This window comes from Astyanax mexicanus, chromosome 11 (genome assembly GCF_023375975.1).
Source record: "Astyanax mexicanus isolate ESR-SI-001 chromosome 11, AstMex3_surface, whole genome shotgun sequence".
Taxonomy (NCBI): Eukaryota; Metazoa; Chordata; class Actinopteri; order Characiformes; family Acestrorhamphidae; genus Astyanax; species Astyanax mexicanus.
In genome coordinates, this window is record NC_064418.1 from 22244731 (window position 1) to 22257788 (window position 13058).

Here is a 13058-nt window from a genome sequence, read left to right on the forward strand (position 1 = left end):
CACATGTGTTCATTCATAGTTTTAATGCCTTCAGTGAGAATCTACAATGTAAATAGTCATTAAAATAAAAAAAGCATTAAATGAGAAGGTGTGTATATATATATATATATATATATATATATATATATATATATATATATATATATATATATATATATACAGTGATGGAAAGTAATAAATTGCATTTATTCAGGTTACTGTAATAAAGTAGATTTAATGAGTAATTTGTAATTGGTAAAGTAGGTTTTAAAATACGCCATTACAGCCTGGCAGACTCTAGACATTCTAGCAGTCAACTTTTTTACAGCTCAATAGGGTTTAGATCCGCAGACTGACTCCTTATTTCTTGCAGACAAAATTTGGAGGTGTGTTTGGGGCTATTAATCTTGTAGGAAAAAATTTGCCCCAGTCAAGCGCTGTCCACAGGGTATAGCATGACGTTACAAAATCTTGTGGTATCCTTCTTTCTTTAAGATTACTTCCACCATGCTTAACAGATAATCATGCATCTTTTAATTGGACCTGTGCCTCTTTTTAATTGGACTCATATGTCTACAACACCTTCTTCCAATCATTCAGTGTCCAATGTCTTTTTTTTTTCTTTTATTGGCCTTTGCAATTCTGCCATGAAGTCTAGCATCCTGAAGTCACCTTTTGACAGTTGATGCTGACACTGGTGTTTGACAGTTTCCATTTAGTGCAGCTGTCAATTAACAGGCTGTATACTCAAACTGCACATTCTAGCATTTAGCCCAATAACATCCTTAACTTTGATTGGTGGCCATACCAAGAGATTAAGGCAGGGGACTGAGATTTGCTGATAATAGGACTATATGCAAAAAGAGCCTCTATACAACAAATAGAATTTAATAAAACATTATTATTTGCAAATCATTTGATACACTTAAATTAATTGTCACAAGTACAATATTGTTGTAAATTGCATTAAAATTAAACATTTTCTTTCAAAAAGAGGGACATTTGCAAGTTGTCCTAAACTTTGTGTGTGTGTGTGTATAAAATGTGTGTATTTATTTGAATGTATGTGTATGTATGAGGAAATTGATACCATATGTCTGTCTTTGTTAAAGAGCATAATACAAAGTATTTGTATGAAAGCAGGTATTTGTAATGTATGACGGCGTCCTGTAACATTACTACATCTCTGCCATGCTTTACAGATAATCATGCATCTTTTAATTGGTCCTGTGCCTCACAAATGTTCCTCTGTTTGAAACAGTTTGAAAATTGGGTAAAACGAGATAGAGTTGTGATTTTTATAGTTGCATTAAACACCTTCCTCAGTACTAATTAATGCACTGGGGGTGCATGGTTGACTCCTAGAATATGGCGGCCACACTGACACTCCAGGAGGCGGGCTATGCGGCATCTTTGTATATATGTCTATGTTTCAGCCCTTATTGTGAGTAGCGGAAATAACAAATACCAGTAACCAAACAAACAGCACAAAATAACAGTTCAGTCTTTAGCGCTGTATAATGCAGCTTTTTTCACTAGTGTTTCTATTTTAATCTCCAGTGTTGTAGTTATGGGGGATACACAGAATTTCTCAGCTGGAGTTTTACAGTGTTTTTAATGTTGTTGATTTTACAAAAAATAAAGTCCGAAGTATGTTTAAAGGTGGCTAAAATTAGGCAAGATTAGCAAATTTGATTAGAAAGGTTCATGTGGCATTTGGCCACACCCTAGATCGCTATCGGTGTTCGGCTGATCGAAAGAAGATGGGTGATCATCCCCAAAACACTGGACAGCCCATTTGTAGTTAATATAACACCAAGTGCCCTATTTTAGCTATGTTTAGGCGAGTCGTCAATAGCACAGCCTTTTAGGGCGTGTCAGTTTGTCTTGCATGTGGTGATGCTTGTTTCAGTTGTATTCAGTCAGTGGAGGACCTGTGTTTTCCAAGAGACCAATAATTTACCTGAACACTCCTCATTTCCAGACCACCAGTGAGAGAAGTTCTAAAAGTGAGAGGAGATTGAGAGAAAATTGTAGAGCTAATTCAGAAGATAGGGCCCATTCTCACATCTTTTTAACATGTTCTGCCATACTTGATGCGATAAATAAATGAATAGGATGTGTTGAGGCAAAAGTACTGGTGGAAGAAACTGAACGAACAAAACAGTTTTTAATCCTAATCATAGAGATGTAGCATTAAGGCCAATTTACATTTCTGTACCAAGTTTATGCCATAGCTTGTGTGTGTTCTACATGTACCCTACACATACTCTATGCATATTATGGGTATAAACTAGGGCTGTCAATGTTGAAGTGCTAACACACGTGATCAATTTATAATCAGTAACAGTAAGTATTTTTAAGTTAATTACACAACTTTGGGTCAGGTGAAACAAAAGCACGTTGAGCAGAAACTCGCTACACTTGCCTATTTGCTAGTAATGCAGCACCAACGCACATTAATGGCGTTACTTACAGAAATAAATTTTTAAAAAGGCCTCTGTGGTACAGCACAACACACACACTGGTTCTCTCTATGCTTTCGGGGTAGTCCCAGCTTAATTAGTGTAAGGAGCTCTTAAAGGGACAGTGTACACATTACTGAATACTGGCCATTCCCCAGCCCATTTAAATGGTCATCCCCCCATTGTGAGCAAACATTTCCTGAAATTTTTATATTCAGCAAATTAAGTTGTAATTCAGAAATCCTTACAACCAAGCTAAGATGTTTACAATAAAGTCAAAAAAAGTTTCTTATATCCAATTTATCATGCATTTTTTATTCTAGTGCCCCACGGTTGGCTTTTTTCCCCCTCAGTGTATACTAGTATTTTAATTGACACCACAAAAAAATATATAATTGCATTCCTCCCCCTTATTCTTTTATTTACATTGAAATACCCACTATAAAAACTTGTGTCTTGTTTCTAGGCTAAGCACTACCTAAAGGACCTCCCTGAAGATTTTGTTATTTTAGCAATGATAACCACATATTTAATTTACTGTAAAATCGATGTATTTCAAGGAAATTGACAGAAAAACCTAAGTCGCTACAGAAATTCCACAAAACAGATGATATTATTTGTTTCTGACATTTTAGTTGAACCACACGCTAGCCAGGCATCTAGTTAGCTAACCTAGGTTAGTTAACTAATGCTTACCAAGTAAATAACAAAGATTTTGTGGTGAGCTATTCAAGACTTGGAATAGGTAGTATAGTTTAGATTGTGAAAGTTAAATTTATAAACAACTCTATAAATCATAATTCAACTACCTGAACTAGTGTTAGTCTTCTGACTGCAGGGGAGAATGGCTCTGAGCACGTTATGTAATTAGCTAAATTACTAACTAGTAAGGCTAATGAATGCAGCGTAAATGGACAAACTAATTGCACTTACCCTGTTTACTTGAACACCTCTTGTTAATCTTTTTGTGCCCATATTTTTGGAAAAGCGCCAGTTTTAAGATCGATTTGTCATGTGAATCCGATGTTGTGTCGAATTCAGCACCCCCGCCAGGAAAAGCACCCCCTCTCAGGAGCATGTGCTGTGTTGCTTAAATCGAAAGCTGAGACAATCTGGTTCAACTTCTTGGGTGTTTTTTCACTATCTGACATGTGACAGACTCCGAAGACAGCGGGTGTTGCCAAATAAAAGTCTGTATTTTCTTAAATTTGTGGTAAAAAAATGTTTTTAACCATTGATGATTACAAGTCAGAAACTCCGCTTAGACTGTATTTATGTAGCTGGTGCTTAGCCTTTAAGAAAAACTAGTGCAATTAATCGCAGTTAATCAAAGAATGTTTTCATGATTAATCTGATACAATTTTTTTATGGATTGTTACCACTAATATAAAAGTTTTCCAGCTTTTTCTATTAATGAGCATTTTTTTGATTGAACTGGTCTAAGTGCATTGATAGACCGTTTCTTATTCTGAATTTAAACCCTTGGATAAATTGGCTGAAGCCAGTTCTTTGTTCCTGTACCACTTCACACTCTACTCCTGAGATAAGCACAGTGCTAGACATGATAAACTTGTACAGCACTGTGATCTCCTCACACATGCAGGAGAAGCCTAGTGATCTGATGTGCTGAGTGTTCTACTGTAGAACTGATTTTCTTTCTCTGTTCAGCTGGTGATGGAGTTCTGCGGTGCCGGATCGATCACAGACCTGGTAAAGAACACTAAAGGAAACTCGCTAAAGGAAGACTGGATTGCGTACATCTCTAGAGAAATCCTCAGGGTACAAGACTGCACCTACTCATTCAAAACATCTTCACAAACTACTGCACACTTATACAGTTTCTCTAATTTTGCATCTGTATCAGAACAGAAACACTGAGTGCATTTTTATACATTATATGCAGCTTTTTTTACACAGAAGCCAAATAATGATTATACATCAGCTAGAAGATGAAGACGATTTAACTGCTTCAGTTTCAGCATCGCTCCCAAAGTGTTTGAACAGCATCTTGTGGGTGCTGTGTTAAACACTGCTCGCTTATTACCACCAGCACAAAGTTTTCACTCATGCACAGATTGAGACAGCCCAGAGTATTCTGGTTAGGAGTATACAAGCAGTAAAATCTGATTATGAAATAAAATACATCTTTCTGTATGAGATTTATTAAACATATTTTATACTGTAATCTACTGTATGAAATCAGATTATGCTGTTTACATCAATACTGGAATAATCAGATAACTGCAGTAATCTAAATATGAATAGGTTGTATGCCCTCCCACACACACACACCTGTGTTTTTTTGTTTCTCTTTAGGGACTAGCTCACCTACATGCCCATCACGTCATCCACAGAGATATTAAAGGACAGAATGTCCTGCTGACGGAAAACGCAGAGGTCAAACTGGGTAAGACAAACAACCAGAAAATTAAACACAAAGCCCATATAATTCATAACAGTTTAACATATATAATAAAGCACAGCAAGTATTAAGTAGAAATGATTTATACCCAAAGTCATTTTCCTCCAATAATAATCTAATATGAATTTAAACCTAAAATTAAAACATGCAGTAAAAAACTGGCAGTGTGTCAAAATGATAACCTCATTTATTGTTTAGCATTTTCCATTCATGCCAGAAGGTATGCATGATGTTATAAAAAAAATTGACCATGCAATATTTTATTGTTCTTAAATTAATATTTTACTGGATTTCAAAAGACAGAAATGGATGGTGCTGCGCTGGCTAGATTAATATGTTCTTGTGTTTGATAGCAGATCATCGGAGCTGTGCTGATTAGATGAGTAAATCCTGGTGTTTGATAACAGATGGAAGAGCTGTGCTGGTTAGATTAGTAGAGTTTGGTGTTTGATAACAGATGGATGGAGCTGTGCTGGTTAGATTAGTAGAGTTTGGTGTTTGATAACAGATGGATGGCACTGTGCTGGTTAGATTAGTAGGTTCTGGGGTTTGACAACAGATAAATAGCACTGTGCTGGTTAGATTAATAAGGCCTGATGTTTGATAACAGATGGATGGAGCTGTGCTGGTTAAATTACTAGGGTCTGGGGTTTGATAACAGATGGATGGAGCTGTGCTGGTTAGATTAGTAGAGTCTGTTTTTTTAATAGCAGATCAATGGTGCTGTGATGGTTAGATTAGTAAATCCTGTTGTTTGATAACAGATTAATGGCACTTTGCTGGTTAGATTAGTTGGTTTTGGGGTTTGAGAACAGATGGGTGACACTGTGCTGGATAGGGTCTGTGGTTTGATAACAGATGGATGGTGTTGTGCTGGTTAGATTAATAGGTTCTGGTGTTTGATAACAGATTAATGGAACTGTGCTGGTTAGATTAGTAAATTCTGGGGTTTGATAACAGATGGATGACACTATACTGAATAGATTAGTAGGTCTAGTGCTTGATAGCAGATCAATGGCGCTGTGCTGGTTAGATATGTAGGTTCTGGGGATTCATATCAGATCAATGGCGCTGTGCTGGTTACATTAGTAGAGTCTGGGGATTGATAACAGAAGATGGCGCTGTGCTGGTTAAATTACTAGGGTCTGGGGTTGATAACAGAAGAATGGAGCTGTGCTGGTTAGATTAGTAGAGTCTGGTGTTTAGTAATAGTTTGATGGTGCTGTACTGGTTAAATTACTAGGGTCTGGGGTTTGATAACAGATGGATGGAGCTGTGCAGGTTAGATTAGTAGGTCCTGGGGTTTGATAACAGAAGGACGGCGCTGTGCTGGTTAGATTAGTAGGTTCTAGGGTTTGATAAAAGATCAATGGCTCTGAGCTGGTTAGACTAGTAGAGTCTGGGGATTGATAATAGATAGACGGCACTGTGCTGGTTAGATGAGTAGGTTCTGTTTTTTAATAACAGATGGGTGACACTGTGCTGGCTACATTAGTAGATACTGAGGTTTGAGAAGAGATGGATGGCGCTGTGCTGGTTAGATTAGTAGGTTCTTGGAGTTTACTAATGAATGGATGGTGCTGTGCTGGTTACATAAGTAAATCCTGGTGTTAAATTACAGATCAATTGCGCTGTGCTGATTATCTTAGAAGGTTCTGGGGTTTGATAACAGATGAATTGCACTGTGCTGAATAGATTAGTAGGTCTAGTGCTTGATAGCAGATCAATGGTGCTGTGCTGGTTAGATATTGTAGCGGCAGTACGTGGGTATTTGGCTCCTCCAATCAGAATCCAGCACCCAGTTGTATATGTACGCGTGTTCTTACGTTCTGAGTTAGTTACAGTTTAGGAGACTTGCCGCACGGCCCTAGCATTGAACACTAAATGTAGTTCGGGTGCTGGAGCTAGGCAGTCCAACTGTTGTAACGTTCCTGATCCTGACTAAACAGTTAAACTGCATCATACCTTGTCGTGTGCCTTATTCCCCACACCTCCACCATCGCACGCAGCGGCAGGCCCACATATCCATGACGGATGAGCGGCAAGCGCAGCGGCCAGGTGGGCCGACCCTCCCCGATAGCAGGTGGCTAATGCTAGCGGCAGAGCGAGTGCGATAACAAGAGAAAAACACGACAACTGGTGTCAGAAGTGGGATCAAGACACCGCATTTGCGGTGTGGTGAGTGTCTAATCCAAATGAACGCCAAATAAAGAACATTCCATAATAAAGCTCCGTGAAGCGAAGCTAGAATTAGCATCGGCGTTTAGCAAGCTAACTACATAGCCACAGAAAGGCTAACGCGCCGGAGAAGCAAGGTCACGTGACCTCCCCTGCGCCAGCGCTGGATGTCAAAATAAAAGACTTGTACTGGCGAACAGTAAAACGTGAAAAAAAAGAAAGAAGACAAAACTGGATAAATAAACAGAAAAAAGAGAAAAGAAGATAATTAAACAGTAAACCGTGAAAAAAAAAGAAAGAAGACAAAACTGGATAAATAAACAGAAAAAAAGAGAAAAGAAGATAATTAAACAGTAAAACGTGAAGAAAAAAAAAAAGAAAGAAGACAAAACTGGATAAATAAACAGAAAAAAAGAGAAAAGAAGATAATTAAACAGTAAAACGTGAAAAAAAGAAAGAAGACAAAACTGGATAAATAAACAGAAAAAAAAGAGAAAAGAAGATAATTAAACAGTAAACCGTGAAAAAAAAGAAAGAAGACAAAACTGGATAAATAAACAGAAAAAAAGAGAAAAGAAGATAATTAAACAGTAAAACGTGAAGAAAAAAAGAAAGAAGACAAAACTGGATAAATAAACAGAAAGAAAGAGAAAAGAAGATAATTAAACAGTAAAACGTGAAGAAAAAAAAAGAAAGAAGACAAAACTGGATAAATAAACAGAAAGAAAGAGAAAAGAAGATAATTAAACAGTAAAACGTGAAGAAAAAAAAAGAAAGAAGACAAAACTGGATAAATAAACAGAAAAAAGAGAAAAGAAGATAATTAAACAGTAAAACGTGAAGAGGAAATAAAAAGAGAAGTGGATAAATAAGCATTAAGGAGAGAGGAAGTATTACAGTAAAACAAATAAAACAAAATGGATAGTGGAGAAATTATTCATTCAGGTGCAGAAGCGGGAGCTGTTAGCAACCAAGAACAACCCCCAGCTTGGCTACAGACTTTACTGGAGCACCAGACCAAGCAGTTGCAGCAAATTTTGTCACCTGTACTGACTCAGACAGCTGGTAAAGACATCCAGACATCTTGGCTTAAGCAGCCTGATGGAAATGATCAGTCATACCTTGTGTCAAGTTCATCACCCATCCTCATCGAGGGTGACAAGGAGGTGCTCCCCCCCATTTCGTCCGGGCTTCCTGACTTTTCTCCAGAGCTAGAGGTGATCCGGCAGCGCTCTCGTACATCAGCCCCTGTTAGACAATGGAATGTGGACGAGTCTGTAGAGCCAGCAGTGCGTAGACGCTGTACTAGCAGGAGAGGTGGGGGACCCTCATCTATTGCAGCAACACTTCAGAACAGTGTCAACCCTCAGTTCCCCAGTCCCGACAGAGGTATGGGCATGCACAACAATAATAGCCACCACAGCGACCATGCAGCGCCACGTTACTCCACGTGCTGTTCCAGTTCGAGGGCCCTTGCATCATTTGAAGGAAAAGATGACTGGGCCTCCTTCTTTATCCCTTTTGAAAGAATGGCTCAAAGACAAAATTGGACAAGCACAGAAAGAGTGGATAGACTACATGAAAGGCTGAGAGGAGCGGCTATTCAATTTGTATGCTCGCTGCCTGAACATGTCAGAGAAGATTATGCTCTCCTAACGGAGCAGCTGGCGCAAAGGTATGGCCACACAGACCCACCAAACACAGCACGCCGCCGCTTAAATGAGCTACGGTAACAGAAGGAAGCTACAGCTGAGTTTGCAGAGGAGATTCATCGTTTGGTCACCTTAGCGTACCCAGGTGTGGACCTCCAACTGCAGGACCAACTGGCAGCCGACGCATTCCTTCGTGGCCTTTGCAACCAGCGAATTGCATATGAGGTTATGAACAAGGATCCACCCACACTCACTGAGGCCCAAAAACTGGTGGAAGCACATGAACACAATTTTAAAGCAACAATAGGCCGAGATGGAGAACTAAGGGGAAAAGTCAGGCGTATTTCCTGGGCAGATGAACATGCTGAAGCTGACATGTCTACTTCACTCAATGTACAAGTACCACAGCGGACTGCATATGCTACAGTAGACCAACTGAAGCTGCTGGTGGAAAAGTTGGAGAAACTCCAAGCCACTGTGGACGCATTAGCCCATAAAGTGTCATCTGGAGAGGAAGCACTCCCACGCTCTGAGACAAGGATGGAACAACAGCGTGGAAGAACTTTTGTGCGTAGGCCCGGAGAGCCCAACCACACAAACACTTCCCGATCACCAAGCCGATGGCGTTTCCTCAGGAAGTGTCCTCGTAAACATGGAGCCGAAAGTTCCTGTTAGATTATGCAATATATCTGCTGTTAGCACACACCTCAACAAAGGCATCTGTCTGGGAATTCTCAGCGAAACACTTCCCTTACAAGAGGAGTGCTCTAAAGACAAATGCAAGCTTCATAGCCAAGATCAAGACAACCCAGAGACGACAAAGAGTCCTGGCCAAAGCGATTGTCCTGGTAAAGAAAAACTGTTACGGCAGGTACGCCAGTGCTGCGAACATAACGACGTTCTAGAGTTACCAGCCCACCTTCAAGAACTATTTACAGCAGCTGGTAGTTGTCTTAGTGAAGAGCAAGACAGTAAGCTTCTTCTACTTCTCTTAAAGTACCAGTCTGAATTTGCCACCAGTGACAGAGATCTAGGTCACTTCAATACAGTGACCCATCATATCGACACTGGCAACGCCAAGCCCATCAGACAAGCAACCCGTCGCACACCACTTGGATTTCAGGAAGAGGAAGAAGAGCACCTCAAGCAAATGTTGAGCTCAGGTGTCGTTGTGCCTTCCACCTCAGAGTGGGCATCACCTGTTGTCCTTGTAAGAAAAAAGGATGGTGGAGTTAGATGGTGTATTGACTTTCGGAAGCTCAACGAACTCACTCTGAAGGATGCTTACCCACTGCCCAACATTGAAGAATGCCTTGACACCTTGGAAGGTGCTACTGTGTTTTCCACCCTGGACCTTCAAAGTGGATATTGGCAGATTGAAGTACACAAGCGGGACCGTTGCAAGACTGCCTTTGTCACCAAGTATGGCCTTTATGAGTATACACGGATGCCGTTTGGATTGTGCAATGCACCAAGCACATTCCAGAGGGCCATGGAGGTGGTGCTACGGGGGATGCAGTGGCGAAACCTACTTATTTACCTTGATGATGTAATTGTACTTGGAACAGACATTGACGACAGCCTAAGAAACCTAGAGGTGGTTTTCGAACGGATGAAGCAATACGGACTGAAGCTGAAGCCATCTAAATGCCACCTGCTAAAGGAGGAGGTTCTGTTCCTAGGCCATGTCATCAGAATCCGACCAAATCCTAAACTGGTCCAGGAAATCACCGACTGGGATTGCCCCAAAAGCCCTTCAGAGCTCCAAACATTTCTGGGATTATGTAACTATTACCGCCGCTTCGTGAAGTCATTCTCCCAAATTTGTAGCCCACTTCATGAGCTTCTGAATAAAGGCACTGAGTTTCACTGGGGGGAGGCCCAAGAAGCCGCTTTCATGGAGCTGAAAAAGCATCTGACAACAGCCCCCATACTAACCTACCCCACCTCTCAAGGTACCTTCATCCTGGACACAGACGCATCAAATTGCAGCATTGGGGCAGTGCTCTCGCAGTTTCAGCATGGGGAAGAAAAAGTTATAGCGTATGCCAGCTCTCACTTGCAGAAAACCCAAAGACGCTACTGTGTAACAAGACGTGAATTGCTTGCAGTGGTGAAATTTACGAGACAGTTCAGACACTATTTACTGGGCCGAAGGTTTCTTATTCGAACCGACCATAACAGTTTGTCTTGGCTGTTCCGTTTCAAAAATCCAGAAGGGCAGTTGGCAAGGTGGCTGGAAGAGTTAGGCCAGTACGACTTCCAGATTGAGCATCGGCCTGGGGCGCGACACGGTAATGCGGATGCATTGTCCAGAAAGGTGGTTCAATCACAGTGTGACTGCTATCAAGCAGGAAAGGACCTATCTGCACTGCCCTGTGGTGGATGTACGCACTGCCGGAGGCAACAAGGTCAGTGGGCCAGATTTGAAGCTGATGTGGATGATGTGGTACCACTTGCCATCAGACATGTAACAAAATGCCAAGAAATCAAGACAGTTGGCATATCACCCTCACCAAAAAATGCCCTATGCTCACTGTCATGCACTCAGAACCCAGATGAGGAACTCCCAGAAGCTAACTGGATGTCTCAATACAGTATGCAAGAGTTGGAGGATAAGCAGAGGCAGGACCCATGCTTGGGTGTCCTCCACCAGTGGATGGAAATGGGAGAGGTTCCCAGACGAGAGCAAGTTGCCCTTAAGAGCCCAGCCATTAGGAAGTACTGGCTGTGTTGGCCTCAAGTGGAGCGGCACAGAGGAGTTCTCTATTACAGATGGGAGAGTGACACTGGGGCCCCTCCCCAACTTCGCTTGCTGGTGCCCAAGTCCCTCATAAAAGAGTTGATGGAACTTTGCCACAACTCACCTCTATCCGGTCACCTGGGTGTTGGTAAAACTCTACACAGAGCACGACAACACTTCCTCTGGCATGGGATGGGGGAAGATGTTAGGCTTTTCATCCAAAAATGCCCTCAGTGTCAAGCAAGCAAGGCTGTTGGCCCAACAGGAAGAGCTCCGTTGCAGGTGTACCAGGCGGGTGCACCCATGGACAGGCTGCATCTGGACATTGTGGGCCCCTTTCCCATCTCCACTTTGGGTAACAAGTACATACTGGTCATAATAGACCAGTTTACACGTTGGGTGGAGGCATATGCCATACCGGACCAGACTGCAGAGACTACTGTTCAGAAGCTCGTATTTGAGTTCGTTGCTCGATTCGGCTCACCCTTGGAAATTCACACAGATCAAGGCAGAAACTTTGAGAGTGATCTTTTTGCTCAAGTGGGCCATCTGCTTAGAGTGACAAAGACCCGAACTACACCTTACCACCCATCCTCAAATGGCCAGTGTACTGGCGAAAACAGGTTTTTGCCTTTCCTTTAGCCCCTGTCCTATCTGTTTTCCTCCAGGTGAGAAGGCAGGTTGGCAGTGTCTGACGCACGCTCTAAATAATCCAATGGAGATGGTTTATCTGGAATAGTTGCCGTTTTTATTACAAAGTAAAATAAATACAAATAAAAGAATGCAATGGGATGCAAAAATGATAAAGTCTATTATTAACACAACTGCAGCACAAAAAGGTTTCAGCAAGCAGCGTGTCAGCCAGGTGAGTCAACCAGCGAGCGAGCGAGGTCAATAACTGTATGCTGCGTCTGCCCTCCTCCCGTCATGCGCAGTTGGCCTCCCTTCATACACTCGAGGCAACGTCCTTCACCATCTAAGCAGGGCACAAGCTCACAAAACGCAAAAAACAAGAAACATAAGTCCATGCAAAATAAACTTAAATGTGGCTCCTACACCCCGGCCCCTAATTGTTCTCCAAGAATCAATTATTTTATAATATACAAAAAGGAGCCAAGTAATAAAGTTTTAATCAAACATGTTTAACAAAAATAAGCCAAATAGAACAGTCATCTAATGAGGTAAGTATGTAAGCCAATCGAAAGGTAAGTATGTAAATCAAACGAAATAACTAAAAAACAGTACTTCCCTGTATAGTGTTATCAGTGACCTCATTGAGGCTTGTCATCAGGATTCATCGTCAGCCTCAAGGATCCGGCACAGCTTGGTAATGGGCCTCTCAAGGACTGACGTCTTTGTCTTCAACTTCACAGACCTGACCAGACCCTTTGAATCTGAGGTGGTCTCCAGGACTCTTCCTAATGGCCAGGACCCTCGTGGAGCACTGGGATCGACCACCAAGACAACGTCTCCGATACTGAAGTTCTTCTTTGTGCTTGTCCATTTCTGTCTTTCTTGGAGCAGGAGAAGGTATTCTTTTGTCCATCTGAGCCAAAAGAGATCAGCCATGTACTGGACCTGTTTCCAGCGGCGCTTGGCATAGATGTCGGACTTCTGGA

At 41.5% G+C, this 13058-nt stretch overlaps 1 protein-coding gene across 8 annotated transcripts in view; it reads left to right on the top strand.

Moving 5' to 3' along the window:
- map4k4 (mitogen-activated protein kinase kinase kinase kinase 4) overlaps positions 1 to 13058 on the top strand; it is a 211352-nt gene that overhangs the window by 78413 nt on the left and 119881 nt on the right. For all 8 annotated transcript variants that reach the window (XM_049485385.1, XM_049485378.1, XM_049485380.1 and 5 more), the window contains exons 5-6: positions 4113 to 4223; positions 4761 to 4851. In XM_049485385.1, coding sequence (XP_049341342.1) covers positions 4113 to 4223; positions 4761 to 4851 — 202 coding nt within the window. The remainder of the gene's footprint in view (positions 1 to 4112; positions 4224 to 4760; positions 4852 to 13058) is intronic.